Raw genomic sequence first — 17,462 nt, 5'->3', positions numbered from 1 at the left:
GGGTTTGTGAGGGGCAGGTCCTGGCACAGTGAAGTTCTGTTTGTGGTTTTGTGGTAAGATTATATGTGGGAAGATGGGTAAGAATGAGTTTATGACAGCAAAGTCGCTCTAAATGCCTTGGGACCTTACCATCTGAAAACAAACCAGGAATGTGCAGTCTGTTCTTTTTCCCACCGGCTCGTTCTACCACATGTCCGAAAGTTAGGTTGACCAGACGTCCCGGTATTGGATCCTCTGTCACCCCGACCCGGTTTTGGGGAAAGGGAGGGTGACCACTTGTAAAATCCCTGCTCGACTGCAGGGTATGTTTCATTCTTCACAATCAGCAACAATTCTACACATCATAATAGTTTCAGAATTGTGCAGTATCAGTTAAGCCAGATCTCTGCCATTGTGGTCCGAACCCCCAACCTTTCAGGCACAAGCCCCATGCATTAATGATTGTGCCACAGAGACTGGTTATTAAATAAATGCATAGCAAGGCCTGTAATATCAATCAGAGCAAAAACTCCTTTGTTATTAACATGCTTTCAGCCAGTGCTGGCCCTAGGATTTGCAGAGCCCTGGGTGGCAAAAGATGTGTGGGAATCCCTAATTTGCATAAATACTGATATCAGTGATATCACCGAAGGAGTCCTCAGTAGGCAAAGGTATCATGGGAAGTTAAATTATGTTGGTAATGCAATGGAGAGGGGCAGACACACTCCTTAGTTGATCGGTGGTAGTGATGTTTAGCAAGTGTGAGGAAGGTTTATTCTATTTGAGGGTGCAAGGGAGAAAGAAATGACTTTGACATTAAAAGTCGTTGAGCTAATTGAAAAAGAAAAAAAGTGTCCACAGTTTATGGACACTCCCGTCCCCTGCTCACCCTTAGCACTGGTAACTACCAGTCGGTAGCTATGGAGATTTATCATAAGGTAATTTCAGTTACTAAAGTTAATACTAATGTTCAGTCAAGTGAACTTCTCTTAATATTTTTACAAGTAAGCAATATTTTGACAAGCAATATTTTTTAATCAAAAGAATTATATACAGTAATACATCAAGCTCAACACGTTTCTGGAAAATATCCATCCCTTCATCAGGAGCAAATTAATGTTCATTTGTTGTGTGCAGTCCATTTTAATTGCGGCTATTCTTGCGGTATTCTAGGGTCTCTATAGTATGTGTAGAAAGAGAAGGAACAGTTCTATCACTGAGCCGCTCTAAGGAACAAATTCAAAATGTAGGGAGTAGAAGGCAATAAGTACCCCTTCTGCGGTAATCACCTGGAGGCCATTTGTTCTGTTGTCTGCATAGGATATGAGGATCATCTCATGAATCTGACCGTGTTTAGCTCCAGGTTTGGATGTTATCTACGGAAATGTGGAAAAAGTGTCTCAGTTTCTAGTTATAAGGTATCGTGAATTCGAAAATAGTAATGTAGTCCCTGGGTTCTAAGCCCATTCCGAAGTAGTGGGTGTCACGTTTATATATATAATAGCGTTGCGAGGCAGTTGCAGTGTCTGTAATATAACAGATTATATGGTCTTAACGGAACGTTATCTATGTGTTAAATCTGATATAATACGCTTCAGAAAAACCATTACCTGCAAATATCAGGAACATCAATGGGCTTGTCATTGGTTCCTCCATACTCAAGCATAAGCAAACTTATTTATGTACATGTTTGAGACAGAACATATATTGGAACATCACCAATAGAAACCCAAATTGATCCTATGTAAACATTATATTGATGAAATCTTTGGGATCTGGAAGGACCCAAAGAAGAATTGGACATGTTTCTGGATTACTTAAACATGTCACATCCACGGATTAAATTTACTATGGAAATCGGAACACCAATTATCCACTTCCTTGATGTAATGATTACACCTAGTGGAAAAACTCTCCCTACCTCCATGTATCGAAAACCAACTGATATTAACAACACTCTGCACTACTCAAGTTTCTATCTAGACCATCTGAACGACAACTTACCCTAAGTCAATTTTTAAGATTACGCAGACTCAATACAGGAGACCAAACTTACTATATACATATGGATAATATAACCACTAGATTTAAGAACTGAGGCTATTCAGACAATATTTGGATAAGGCCAAAGACAGATGTTCAGGAAAATCAAGACTTAACCTTCTGACACCCAAAATACACAACACAGATCCACCCCTTGTGCATTTAATGAGGTACTCTAGACAAAGACACCAGATAAACTGCCTTTTGAAGAAGAATTTGAAACTGACAAGACTGAACCCACAACTATGTAAACTGTTTATGAAACCACCCAACCCATGGTTGCTTACACCAGAGGGAGAAACTTGAAAGGCAATCTGGTAAAAGCAGAGGGAATGGCCCAAGACAGACCAACATTTTTGGGCAAACCGACATTTTGAACCTTTCCTTGTCTACACTGAAGTCACTGCAACAACGTTCAAAAAGGAGAACAAATCAGACAACCAAACACAGGACAGAGAATCAACATCAAACAATTTGCAACATGTGATTCAAAATTTCTTATCTGTAGCCTAATATGCCCATGTGGCAAATTCTACATAGGCCAAACGACTCGTAAAATCAAAGATAGATTGACGGAGCACAAATCCAACATTCAGACAAACAATCAGACCTCCCTGTCGCCAGACATTTCACCGAAATGCAACACTCAGTGGCGCAACTCATATACCTAGCATTAGAAACGATCAAAACTTCAGAAAGAGGTGGTGATATAAACTCTGCATTATCAAGAAGAGAAATGTTCTGGATACATAAATTAGATGCAATGGCCCCTATCAGTCGGAATGAAGAATATTAATTAACAGCATTCCTTTAAAAACACCAGTCAAACTCAACACTCTAGTCCCATGCCCTTCAGATATTCTAGGCATAACACAGATCAAAAAAAGTCTAACAATGCTCCACTGAGTGACAATTGATCACAGCAGGTTGTTTGTTTACACCATGTATAATTAAGTCCAATTTGTACATACACCTTAATTTAAAGTAAGTACTAAAACGTACAAAAGACTGTAAGCCAGTAAAGCTGAGGGTAATTGTAAACCTTCAATTCACTGACATATAAAGTCCTTAGACCAGTATTGCTAGCAATGAATTATGTTGTCAATACTGATTTTTAACAACGTACTGACGTCATGACCTAATACGGACAAATCCCAAGAAGAGGTGTGTTTTGAATATGATCTGAATATGATAATCAATATAAGACTGGCCAATGAAAATGGAAGAATTGGGAAAAGATGGGATTTCTTTGAAGATTTTTTGTCCAATCATGTTTGGAGGTTGGATGGTAAGAAAGTATCTGGGAGTGTTTTAAATTGTTGCAAAAAGTATATAAAATGCCAACTGATGTTGGATTGTTGAGACTTGGGGGGTTAGTTTGGTCCTGCAATACCATCTAACCGCTCCCCGTAGCTGTGTACAATAAACCTGCTTTATACACAACTTTGTACTCACTTCCTAAGTGGTGGGCCTGTTTTGGGTTAAGGTGATCAAAGGCCCATACCCACAGAGTCTGGACATCCATTTTTAGTTTGAATCGTGCAGATCCTTACCATTGGTGGACCTGGGACCGACTCCAGGCCAAATTCTGTATAAAAGGGTGACTCCTGCAACCATTTGTCAGTTCATCATTGGAGCCAAGACCCCTATGAAGAAGTGCAGCCTGCTGAAGACCCGGGGTGACCTTTTGAAGATAACCAACATTGCCACCAGCCAAGTCCCGGTGAAGCCCTGCTCCTTTCCAGAGGGCCCTTGTCAGTGCTTCGACCCATGAACTGGTGGAAACAAATTGGCCCTACCCCTGCTCAAGGATCCATCCCTGCTGAGCCTTCAGAAGTGTCCCTGGACCACCTGGTGGACAGACCAACTCTCTCCTGGACGTCGCTGCAACCACTGCTGTTCCAAGTTCACCCTCAGAACTTCCTTGATCTTCAACTTGTGTAACAAGATGCCTGCTCCTGCAGTTCCATGGAGTTCTTCAGCCTGTTGTGTAAAGGATGCCCATTCTTCAAAACCGTATCAGCAGAGCCTGGAACACCAGACTAGCTGGATCCAATACCGAAGCCAAATGTGAACTCTGCACTTGTTGCTCCTGGGCCTCCCTCGACCGGTCAGGGCATAGAAATAAGTAGGTCCAGTGGATTCGGGAACCCCTGAAGTGGTTGATGAAGACTTTGGAGTAAGGTGGTGAAATTACATAGCTATTCCTACTCACCTCCCACCATACGGTTGTATGGACATAAACACCTAAAACTATCTTCCCTGGACTGAGAAAGATATGTGGTTGTCTAGTCAAGGACCCCATGATCTGCCCTTACGATGGTGGGATTGAGAGAAAAGCGTGTAAGAACGTACCTTTTTATTCAACTTCTGGAACATTTACTCACAACCGTTGGAGGTCTTGTTAGTGAATCACATAGTAAACCCACCCATAAAGTACATGTTTTGGAACTAATGATTTTCAGGCACTAGGCCCCAATTATTATTGGGGTCACATATATTGAGATCTAGGATTTTTCTTTGGTTTGTCTGTGGGGTTTCTACCAAATGTACTTACCTACCTATACTGGTTCTAAATTACTGTTTGATCTATTTTCTCACTTACTTTGCCACACACAGTTATTTACAGTGCTGCCATTGGCTTTGCTTACCATTGCATAAATGTTTCTAAAGGTAAAGTGTTGGTGTTTTGTTAGCAGAATGCTTCATGTTGAATGTATGTATGTATATGAAAGTAGTTGTGTTGTAACACTTGACTGAGGTTTTCAGTGCTTGGTTTATTCTAAAGGCCTAATAAATAATTGTATATTGTTGTACATCTTCACCCTAACCTGAATTGTTGGAATGTTTGTGTGTGTCTCATTGTAGCCCTAGACCACTCTCACACCCTTCTAGCTCTAAGTGTCTTTTCTGTCACCATAGAGGTTGGCCTCTTAGAATCCACCCACAGGTTTGATTTTGAAAATCCATTTGAACAATTATGATCTGATACTTTACTGGTTTATTTGTGTGTATATTTATTTGTTAATGTAGATTTTGCATTGTGAAGTGCTACGTGCACCAAGACGTTTTTTTCATACTTTATAAATGTTTTAAATAAAACCAAAAGTAATTGATTAGCGAATAAGAGAAGCACTTGTGTAAATCATCCGCCACTGAATAGATTGGATTTGAGTGGAAGCCTGAAGAGAGTGTGGGAGCTGTCAGAAGCATTAGGAGTCGGGACACAGATCTTTTATTGGTGCCACAGTATGGTGTGTCCCACTTAGTGTTAAATGTGAGTACCCCTATTATTATGTTCTAATTCAAGCACCATTTGTACATGGGATATTCCATAGGAAAATTAAAACTTCCTTAATGTTACTACTTTATCCTGTTGACACCAGTCTTGGCTCTGAATAATCTAGCACTGTATGGCCACTTGGCTGCCATATGTAAGTTCTATAACTATCTGGACTAAATTAAAGTGAAGTTAACTTAACTAAATTTAAATAATCTTACCTAAACTTGCAATTGGGAGGTGGCTGCATTTTGTAGTGGTTGTCTAGCAAGGATTAGAGGTTCTCATATATATTAAAGTGCTGCCACATCCTTCTCTTTGCAGATACACCTTCCAAAGAATATCCGACTCTTCTTCACTGTGCAGCCAATTTTGGCTTCAAGAACCTCACAACTCTTTTAACGCAGTGCCCTGGAGCATCCCTGGCTTCCAAGATGATCAACAAATACGGAGATGACCCTGCGAGTCTTGCCAAGAAACAGGGGCACACAGATCTTCACAGCCTCATCCAAAACTTGTCCGTAAGTCAAAAAGGCTGCTTTTTACTTGTCACTGTAAACACAAGGGTGTGCCTGGACATACAAAGTCAAAAAATATCATTTGTGGAGCTAACAGTATTATTCTCCTGGTAGCCTAAACAATAGATTAAATCAAATTCAATATTTTAATTTACTGGTCTCTCACCAGTCAAAGTAACCTTTATGAGAAAAAAAGGGGAAAAAAATATATTGGCATAAAAAAATTATAAACTTGCTTTAATTGTTAGTTTGTAACAAGACAATGTGTCAATTTAATAAGTACATACAACATGAAAAACATACAAAAGCAATGCAATTTACAAAGAGAAAAAAACAGGACTATTTAGTCCATACAATCAATGCGAGCAGAATTTATGCAAAGGTTCACAGAAGTAGGGGTACAACCCCACTAGGAAATAAACATGGGAACCCAATATATGGGAACTGACAAAAAATGCAACAAACCAGTAAACTTACCAGTATTTAACTTATCACAAGTACCGCTTACAGCGATGGAACTTCAAGTTCTCTCCAAAGGTCTTTCATTTATTCCAACACATCCTACTGATTGGTTCAGTGTGCACTCCGAGATCAAAAGATTCTTTAGGTCAGTTAGACTCAAGATCTTTTTTTCAGATAACCAGGGTGCATCGGATGAAAGTGAAACAGGGTTACACCCACCCTCTACATTCATCCCGGAAGACAGCACTATGCCAGCTGAACTCCTTACATTTGAGAAATGTATTCTAAGAGACCTTAACCAGCTACAAAAACAGCATAGGACTGTTCGCTACAATCTAACACCAGCAGAGAGACTAGCCTTAAAATCCCTCAGCAGTAACTCAAAAATTGTCATCAAACCTGCAGATAAGGGTGGGGGCATAGTAATACTAAATCAGTTTCAATACCATACTATGGTACAAGACCTTCTCAGTGTACCAGGCAGTTACCGCCCCCTCCGCAAGGATCCAATTAAAGACATCCAGAAGATGATTTCAGAAATCACAGATTATGCCTTACTACACTCCTGGATCACTCCAAAAGAAGCACAATTTCTTAACAAACCCGACTGTTCCACCCCTAAATTTTATGCCATTCCTAAAATCCATAAAGACTTGGCTAAACCACCAGGGCGGCCTATATTGGCAGGCTGTGGTACCGTTTTGGAACCAGTCTGCCAATTTATTGACAAATATTTACAACCCATTAGCCAACAAACAGAGACATATCTAAGAGATAGTACTGCAGTAATTTCTCTGTTTGAAGGCAAGACCTTTGACCCAGCTACCAGCCTTCTGGTCACACTAGATATCACGGCATTGTATACTAACATCCCACACGATGAGGCTATGGACTGTATCAGAAACAATCTGACCCATTCTGCATCAAGTTTCAAAGCTCCCACTGAATTTCTCATGGAATTACTCTCCCTGGCACTTACCAGGAACTACTTTGTATATCAAAATCAATTTTATCAGCAAACCCAAGGCACTGCAATGGGTGCGGCCTTCGCCCCCAGCCTGGCCATCATTTTTATGGCTGACTTTGAGTCCAAATTCATTTTTTCTGACATTAATCCATATCGCCAATATATCGAGAGCTGGAGGCGCTATATAGACGACATAATCTTCATCTGGCACGGCACCTCCCAGGAACTTGACTCCTTTCTTCTCTGGTTGAACTCTTGCCACCGGACGATTAAATTTACTCATGATATGAGCAATATCGAAATCCCTTTTCTTGATTTACTCATTCAACATAAGACCAACCAACTGGTCTGTTCTCTTTTTACCAAGCCCACAGATCGTAATACATCACTGCATTACGACAGTTACCACCCACGCACTCTGAAAGAAAATTTACCCTATTCCCAGTTTCTACGCATTAGACGGAACTGTACATCCATAGCAGATTATGTCCAACATGCTACTAACCTGACCACTAAGTTCCGCCAGCGAGGGTACCCCAAAAAATTGATTACCAATTCCAATAAACGAGCAAGATTCACCCCTCGGGACACCCTGCTACTACCTAAAAATGTGGAGCCACAGGACAAACGAGTATGTGCCCTTACCTATAGTCCCCATTCCTTTCTCATCAAAAAAGCAATTAAGAAGCATTGGTCAGTGGCACAATTAGCTTTACCAGCTGAACCATTGCCGATCTTCGCCATGAAGAGACAAAAGAATCTCAAGGACCAACTAGTCCATGCCTCCTCTTCACTAAAATCTTCTAGATCCACTACGACCAGTTGGGACCTTCGCCCACTGACGGGTAACTTTCCCTGCGGGTCCTGCTCTATTTGTAAATTTGCGATGACGACAAAAACAGTCCTGGTGCATGGCAAACTTTGGGAACTGAGACACTATTCAAATTGCAAGACTTCCTGGGCTATCTATTGCATTGAATGCCCGTGTGGGCTTAAATATATTGGAAAAACTACACGGCCAGTACACACTAGAATCACGGAGCACCGCTCCAGGATTCGATGTAAGTCAATTAACTCACCACTAGTGAGCCATTACATGGAATATGGCCACTCTACAGAGGATCTGCGCTGGTGCGTGATTGATGTTGTCAAAAACTCTTCCAACCCCTCTCAAACTCTGTCCACAAAGGAGGCTCATTGGATTTTCCAATTGGACACCATTTCCAATGGTCTTAATGAGCTATCTCCGCTTTGGTACTAAGGCAATATTTATTTAATTAATTTTTTAACTAGTCCTCTTCAAAAAAACTTTTTTACAATTTTTCATAATTTTTGCATTTATGCATTTCTATATGTTTCTTTTTACCAATGTTTATTATTGGTTGGTTTTCAATTTTCTCATGCGGTTTAGAATTTGGTAGAATTAACACTCCATATGCTTTGGGGTGTGCTGCCCCTTTTCGCTTTTTAATGTTTTTTTCCCTAGGATTAGTACCCTTTGCATATAGTACATAATGCCTGGCTTCACTAAAGTTTCAGCAAGCCTGCAATGTTAGTGTTATCCCTTGTCTATGTCCGGTCATTCATTCATAGGATCAGTACCCTTTGCATATAGTAAATAATGCCTGGCTTCACTAACGTCTCAGCAAGCCTGCAATGTTAGTGTTAGTCCCTTGTTTGTGTCCGGTCATTCATGGAAGGGCTCCATTTTGCTTTCCATTCACTTTGTTAGTCCAAGTCCCCTTTCTTTGTCTGCCTTTTTCATTCAGTGTTACCAATTCACTTTGTTAGCCCCAGTCCTCTTTCTTTGTCTACCTTTTCCATTCAGTGTTACATGCCTTCCAGTTGAGTGCTACTACACCCCACTGGCTGCCTTTTTCTTCACTATGAAGAATAGAGGATACACGCAGCATTTTCCAGAAGCAAGCCGCAGCTTTCTTTAGAAGCAAGTCATTTGCTGCTTCTACGTGGTAGAAGTCAACAGTAAGTTCCACTTTACTTACTTTTCTCACTAAGCCATGACTGACCCACGCGCTGGGCGTTTTATTTACACTGCCTAACTCACATGTTGGGCTTGTCATTTTTTACTATTATGCAGCACTGCCATACTCATCAACCCATAGCCTTATACCACCAGCCCCAGGCTAGGAGTTTTCGTGTCCTGCGCAAAATACGAAGCGCTCCATGGGCATCCACATATTCATATGGTGAGTTTTTGTTACCTTTACCATACCTGCACACCAGCCGTATTAAATTACCGCTGTACATAAACTATCGCCACCTTTATGTCTTTTTCTCCTCCTCTTTCACTTTAGGTGAAAATTCCAGATTCAGATTGTTTTCTAATTGCTAAACCCAAATAATGTGCTGAATGCACGACATCTTGCATGGTGAGCACATGATGTGCCCTCTGAGGTACGTTCCGCCATGTTTTGATTTATGTGCCTTTCTTTTGCACAGCATTTTTTGTATTCTATCACACACATTTTTCACTATATGATCACATCTTTCACTTATTTTTCTCACGAGGTGACTTAGTTTTTGGGCACGCTCTTTACACTTTAAGGGCGCCTTTCTGGTAACCTTCAAGTTTTCTGTCTGGGGGTACTGCCAACTTGGTTCTGGGGCACTGAGGCCTGATGCCTTCACCATATATTGGTATATTCTCTAGTTCTCTTCCCATTTAAAGTTAAACCTTTTGAGTTCACAAAATGTCCCCTGTTACTACCTTTTCAGGAGGACCCCCTACATTAAGGCTGTCTGTATTAAGGCTGAATGTGAAGATCCCAGTACCTGAGGAAGGTGGTTGCTACCCATCAATATACCACCGAAACGCCAACTAGTCCTATGTAATGGTCGCAGGAACTACATTCTCCTGCGGTTTGGCATCATGGACATACACGCTTTATAGCGGTAGACGTAGTACACCCCCTTTCAGCCTGTGACAACACAGCAGATAAATGACTGTTTGGGTGACATTGTATATGTCGAAAAAAAAATTTCAGCCAAAATCTGGCTTAACACACAGCACTGTGCGACATTGTTTACATGGTTAGCCAAAATTAGGCTTAGCAAACAATATTCTGTGTGATATATATATTTTTTTTGTTGTAGCCATAATCAGGCTCTGGTTGGCGCATGTACTGTGCCATTTTCACAAAATTGTTTAATCTGAGCCTTTAGACAAGTAAGGGTCAGCTAGGGATAGTTTAAGTTTTATTAGCTATCTCGGAAAACTCTTATGATTTAAAATGTATTCACTGTTTTGCTAACACCAAATCATTTTTTGTCAGTTCCCATATATTGGGTTCCCATGTTTATTTCCTAGTGGGGTTGTACCCCTACTTCTGTGAACCTTTGCATAAATTCTGCTCGCATTGATTGTATGGACTAAATAGTCCTGTTTTTTTCTCTTTGTAAATTGCATTGCTTTTGTATGTTTTTCATGTTGTATGTACTTATCTTATTAAATTGACACATTGTCTTGTTACAAACTAACAATTAAAGCAAGTTTATAATTTTTTTATGCCAATGTATTTTTTTCCCCTTTTTTTCTCATAAAGGTTACTTTGACTGGTGAGAGACCAGTAAATTAAAATATTGAATTTGATTTAATCTATTGTTTAGGCTACCAGGAGATTAATACTGTTAGCTCCACAAATGATATTTTTTGACTTTGTATGTCCAGGCACACCCTTGTGTTTATAGATGTCTGTTTGCTCCATTTGAGTGCCTGTACGTTTTGGAGTGCCTCTTTTGTTTATATTTTACTTGTCACTGATCATTGTCAGAGGGCAGGACATTTATTTCAACCTAAGGGAATATCTTGAAAGTGGATGAGCACATAGGGACAATGCAGAAAACAGTGCAAATTCTAGAAATGAGTCGGCCATATTGCTTAGGAGTTCAACAGTTGTTTCTCCCATTGTCCCAACTCAGACATTGGTAAATTCCATTCCCTCTTTCAGACAATGGTGTTCCTTCACCAGAAATAAAATGTGAGTTGTTAAACTGTCAATTGTGTTCCTTCACCAGAAATGAAATGTGAGTTGTTAAATTGCTACTTTGTATAAATGAAAATAAGTTGTTGAATTTGGTTTTGAACATACAAGTTCTCTAATTGTTCTAATCATTTCCAGTTAAATACCTGGCATAAATACAGCGCATATGTAAAAAGGAAGAAGGGATACGTGGGTGTCAGAGGAAATGACAAATAACTCTTCTATGTTAATCAAATGGTTATGTCATATTATAAAATAAACCATAGAATGTATTTTGTAAGACATAGAAGATGGTGGATGGGGCAGTTGCCCACAAAGGTGTGGAATGGTTAGCACATGTTCATTTAGGGAGCGTTTTCTCAGTCATTTGAGGCTTACTATATAGGATATACCAACACTGCCTAATGACTAATATTTGCAAGTTAGCTATATATTCCTGATTTAGCTAGACTGAGAGAATGTTAAGGTACTCAGACCTCAATAATATGCCTGTGGGTGGCATGCATTTACATTACACTTCACTGAACACCTGTGTTCCAGGAGCCCAATCAACACATTATTTTTATATAGCATAGGCATTTCTTATTTTGTTTGTATTTTCTTAGACAGATTATTAGATGTATTTTGTGAATGAGACCTATTTTCTTTAATTGTACTTATTGCTCCTTAAAGGAGCATGTGTGGCATGGATGGGCATGTCAATCCATTCAATAGTAAATTCCACTCATGTTTTCAAGATATCCACAATGAATATGTGCAAGGAGAATTTACATACAATGCCTGTTAGTGGAGATTTGTGCACATATGCAGGTAATTCAGAAACCTTGCCTGAATTTTACCATTTGATGGGTCAATGGACACAGCCCCGTTTTGGGGCAAACATATGGTATTGGAAACTAAGAATTATACTCAATCATGAAGATATCCCTCAAGTTTATACATTCACGCCCAATAATTTTAGAACTATTTTATCTTTTGAGTTTCTACCCCTCATGAATTTGAAGGGCTATTATCCTGCAGTAATGGCCCTGTGGACGCTGCGTGCCAGCAGCATGGCCAGAGTGCCTTGCCTGATGGGATACTTAGATTTGACTAAAATCATTCATAGCAGTAGATATGCATTTGCTTCTATGTAAGAACTGGATATACCTATCACACTATCAGCATTAAAAAGCTATCATAAAGGCAGCAGTAAAACCAATGTTCTGGGTAACAGAGAAGTGATTGGCTTAGTTGTCAAATGGTTGTTTGAACATGCTCCTTGAAATTCTCTCTAGAATTTCAGTTTTTTTCCCCTTCCAATTGCGCCGGTCAGCTTTTAACATAGGCATACAATGTACATTTTGTTATTCATTGTTAATGTTATCAGCCGCATATGTTATGTATACTACATGGTCTCATAATTTGCTAGGCATATTTTGCCATAACTCAAGATGACAATGATCGCATCATTTTGGCTCTGTAATCTGGGATTGTGATTGGTCAAGTTAATATTTGTCATGATTCCTGCCCCTCATGTCCCCAGCCCTCCAAGATGTCAGGCTGGAGCCAGGCCACCATCACCTAGATGGCTGTCAAGGGCCTCTCCATCCCTCCAAAGACCCACTTGGAGTCAGACTTGCCGCTTGTGGCACCAGACTCACTCACTCCCATAGGATAACATTGGGGATTGGACTTGTAGTGCATTGATCGGGACAAGATGGATGCCCCCACATATTTCGGTTCCCAGAACTGCATGTGCGGTCTAGTCTGTTGGGTGTGGTTCAGCCCAGAGGCAACTGGGATACCCAGAGACTATTTAAGCCACACCCAGGCTGAGAAACATGCTTTGCGTTTCCTGCACCTGCAGCGTGACACTCACCGTGTTCGGATCGGTCTCCAGAAGGCCTGCATCTTTCTTCTGCGCTCAGCTCCTGCAAGAACAAGTACACCGTTAGGAACAGCCTTACCTTGCGGCGCTTCTGCCCATCACTCATCGCTCCTTCTGTTCTGCGGGCATCTTCGGCGGTGTCATTCCCATCCCGGCAAGCCGCTTCCTAAGGAAAAGGGAAAAGAACAGAAAAAAGGCATTAGTAAGCATTCTGCAAATCTTAGCTTATTTTTAAATACTGTACGAGCTTCAAACGCTTACCTGAATCCCAGCCGCTCTGGGGGAACTCTCTCCGGAACTTCTCATCCATCTGCAAGAGGGAAAAGACACTCCAGGTTAGCGTGGAAACATCTAGAGGCGTCGCATACCGCCCTTACCAACCGCATTTGTTCTTCATAACCGGCATCCACGCTGAAAACGTCGTGGCACCTAAATGACGCAGAAAAATAACTCAGTTCAATGCAAATACGAAAGGGGTGCATCGCGCCTCGCTCTCTCACTCACCTTCAGCGCCACTCATCTCAGCAGCATGCCGCCATCCCCGGACGCCAGCCATCATCTAAGGAAGGAAAGGAACGAAGTTAGAGAACTGTTCAAAAGACTCATTATACTTACCTGTCGGACTCTTGCCAGTGAAGTAACTAGGCAGCAACGGGCCTGCATCAATCAACGCGCCCCTGCACTGAAGGCACACTATACAAGAAAACAAGGTGGGCTGTGGATCAAAGGGAAGGTTTGGACCCCAGGGAAGAAGGGGTTCAAGCACACAGAGACAATAGGGAGTTAAACTCTACCAATCCTGTGTTTCAGGCCCAGTCTCCAGTCGAATAGCCTCCAGGGAAGGGTTCGAGGTCGTAAGAGGTCAGAATAGGCTGAGTGACATCCCTGTGGATACCAGGTGAGCGTTACAGAACGCAAAGCCTCGCATCAAAATCCACCTGGGCGTCATGGAAACGTCAGAAACCAACCAGTTAGCCCACATGTTGGGGCAGCTACGTTCCGAAGTACATGTAGCCAGGCAGGAGACCAACACCCTGAGGAGAGAGCTGATAGTAGCTAAAGAACGCACTGATAATTTAAGCCGGCAACTTCTCCAGTCACAAGCAGGGCATGCACCATTGCCGGGAAGCGTGCCCTCGATGCCAGCGCCATCAGCCAATCCCATTCAGATAACCCTTCCTGGGGCAGTTCCCTGGCCCGGCCCGAACGATTTACGGGGGATCCCAAGAGGTTTGCAACGTTCATGAACCAGTGCCGCCTGCACTTCCTTTGTAGGCCAGGGGCCTTTCCGAATGACCAATCACGGGTTGCTTTTGTGCTATCCTACCTGAGTGGGAGCACCACTGACTTGTCTGTACCCTTTGTGGCCCAAGACGATCCTTTGCTGCATGACTTCAGGGGCTTTCAGCAGGAGATGGAAAAGCTGTTCGCCCGTTGTATTCATGGGCAGGCATTAGACAATGAACTACTGTCCCTATGCCAAGGGAATCAAGACCTATTAACATACATAGCCACGTTCAATAGACTCGTAGTTGAAGCAGAATGGCCAGTGGAGAAGAGAACCACGTTATTTCATCAGGGGTTGCGGGGGGAGCTCAAGGATGTTCTCGCACAAGTAGTGAACCCCCCGAAAGACTGCTCAGAATTCATTGACCTTGTTGTTCAACTGGATCATAGGTTGCAGGACCGAAGAGCAGATTGAACCAGACCAGACCCCCGCCCTATGTATGTGCGTTCAAAGGACAATACTGCCCAAGCAACAGAAGGTTCAGGAGAACCAATGCAAATCGGGGGGGTTCAGATCCCCCTTGACTAAAGCGGAAAGGGATAAAAGGAGACAGCAGCAGTTATGTCAGTACTGCGGAAGGTCAGGTCATTTCCTTAAAGAGTGCCCTGTGAAGCCACCAAGGAGGACGGTAGGGGCCACGGACAAGGAAGATACCATCAAGGAATCGGAAAAATCCCCAGCCCGGCAAGTGTAGGGGTCGAGCGAAGAAAGTGAACTGCAGACCTCACATTTTGCACTATCTGTGGTCTTGATCAATCACCAACAACCATCTCGGATGCACGCAGTAAGAGCGTACATAGACAGTGGAGTGGCACGGAAATAGCTTCTGGTGCAGTATCCCAATGCACTGCAGCTTTACCCCTTCTGTGCCAGGATGGACACCAAGAATCTATCGTTTTCGACCTCATTAAGGCACCACAGTTCCGGTTGATTTTGGGAATGCCATGGTTGGTAGCTCACAATCCTCGAATCGATTGGCGAGCAAAAGAATTGGCCTTTCCCGAGACTTGCGCCCACACATGTTATCGCCAAGAGAAACAACCAATAGACACCAGAACCTCCACGCTTGCGACTGTTGCAATCGGCACCCTACCAAGTGAATACCAGGACTTTCAAGATGTCTTTCAGAAAGAACAGGCTAATACCCTGCCACCGCATAGACCATATGATTTCCAAATCGACCTGATACCCAGCGCACAAATCCCTTGTGGGCGAATTTATGCACTCACGGAACCAGAAAACCAGCACCTGAAGGCCTATCTTGACCAATACCTGGCCAACAGGTTCATCCGTCCCTCGAAGTCTCCAGCAGCCAGTCCTCTATTCTTTGTACCGAAAAAGGAGGGGGACTTGAGAATGTGCATCGACTATCGCGCACTGAACCAGATTACCGTAAAAAATCACTACCCCGTTACTGATCCCTGAATTGCTTGATCAAGTCAAAGATGCCCAAATCTACACAAAACTAGACCTGAGGGGGGCATATCACCTTGTTTGCGTAAAACAGGGGGATGAATGGAAAACCGCTTTTCGCACCAAATACGGCTTGTACGAATATCAAGTAATGCCCTTTGGCCTTTGCAACTCTTCTGCTGCATTTCAATACTTCATGAACAATGTCCTACGGGAATTGATTGATGTCTGTGCTCCTGTGCTCTAATGTACATCGACGATATCCTAGTATATTCTGCATCAAAGCAGGAACACGTTAAACACGTCCAATTCGTATTGGAGAAACTCCGTCAACACCAGCTCTACGCCAAGCTCGAAAAGTGCTCATTCCACGTCTCTGAGGTGGAATTCCTGGGCTTTATTCTCAGCCCGAATGGAATCTGAATGGATGTACACAAGGTAGAAGCTATCCTGAACTGGCCATCCCCAAATTCATGCAAGGGGGTTCAAAGTATGCTGGGTTTTGCAAACTTCTACCGCCGGTTCATCCCAGGATTTTCGCAAATCATGCATCCCATCACGTCATTACTAAGGAAAAGCAACAAAAAGTTCCAGTGGACAACAGAAGCCGAGGAGGCTTTCCAGGAACTCAAAGCAAGATTCACATCTGCCCCAATCTTATGCCACCCTCGCCCTGATCTCCCATACCTGGTGGAAACGGACGCCTCAAGCATGGCTATGGGAGCTGTCCTCTCACAAAAGGACCCTGAAATGGGCCAGTTACAGCCTGTTGCCTTCTGGTCGCGAAAATTCACACCCCCTGAACTCAATTACGCTATCACAGACAAATAACTCCTGGCCATTAAGTCAGCCTTTAATGCATGGCGGCACTACCTCTTGGGCCCAGACACACAATCACTGTAATAACTGACCACCGGAACCTCCAGTACCTAAAAACGGCAAAGGCCCAATCCTCGTGACAACTACATTAGGCTCTTTTTTTTCTGAATATGACTACGTGATTACATTTCGACCAGGGGTGAAAAACGGGAAGGCCGATGCCCTTTCCCGTATGGGCGTGGAAGAGCAAGGGTATCAGACCCCTGACCCAATAGCAATCATCCCGAGTGACAAGCTCATAGGAATCTGTCACAGGAGTCGGTAATATCCTCTTCCTTGAAAGAAGATTCTGTCTCTCCACCCTCCCCAACCTCCTCACCTTTGTCCTTCCTCTGGGACGTCCTTTTCTCCCGCCTTCCGAGTCTCTCCTTTTTTTGTGTAGTTATGGACATCCACAGAAGGACGCCACCGTGCCACCGTATAGGTGGGATGATGGGCGATCCTCCGGGAAGTCAAAAGAAGGGAAAAAGCCGGCGGCACAAAAAACCCCTATGAGATCTTCACAAGGCGGTTGCGGAACAGTCTTAAGTAAGCAGGAAGGCAAGTTGATGTAAGTCAAGTCTGATGGCAGTTCCAAGGCAGGCAGAGGTCTGGTAAACAGGCTGGTTGGTGAGTACAAGGCGAATGGCAAAAGGCAGTCCAAAAGGCAGGCAGAGGTCTGGTACACAGGCTGGTTGGTGAGTACAAGGCGAATGGCAAAGGCAGTCCAGAAGGCAGGCTGAGGTCTGGTACACAGGCTGATAGGGGAGTACAAGGAGAAAG

General features: G+C 42.7%; 1 protein-coding gene across 2 annotated transcripts in view; it reads left to right on the top strand.

The window, feature by feature from the left end:
- Positions 1 to 17,462, top strand: part of BANK1 (B cell scaffold protein with ankyrin repeats 1) — a 2,974,928-nt gene that overhangs the window by 1,291,140 nt on the left and 1,666,326 nt on the right. For both annotated transcript variants that reach the window (XM_069630704.1, XM_069630703.1), the window contains exon 8: positions 5,627 to 5,823. In XM_069630704.1, coding sequence (XP_069486805.1) covers positions 5,627 to 5,823 — 197 coding nt within the window. The remainder of the gene's footprint in view (positions 1 to 5,626; positions 5,824 to 17,462) is intronic.

This window comes from Ambystoma mexicanum, chromosome 6q (assembly GCF_040938575.1).
Source record: "Ambystoma mexicanum isolate Mex_15411 chromosome 6q, UKY_AmexF1_1, whole genome shotgun sequence".
NCBI lineage: Eukaryota > Metazoa > Chordata > Amphibia > Caudata > Ambystomatidae > Ambystoma > Ambystoma mexicanum.
This window is presented reverse-complemented; position numbering and strand designations above follow the sequence as displayed.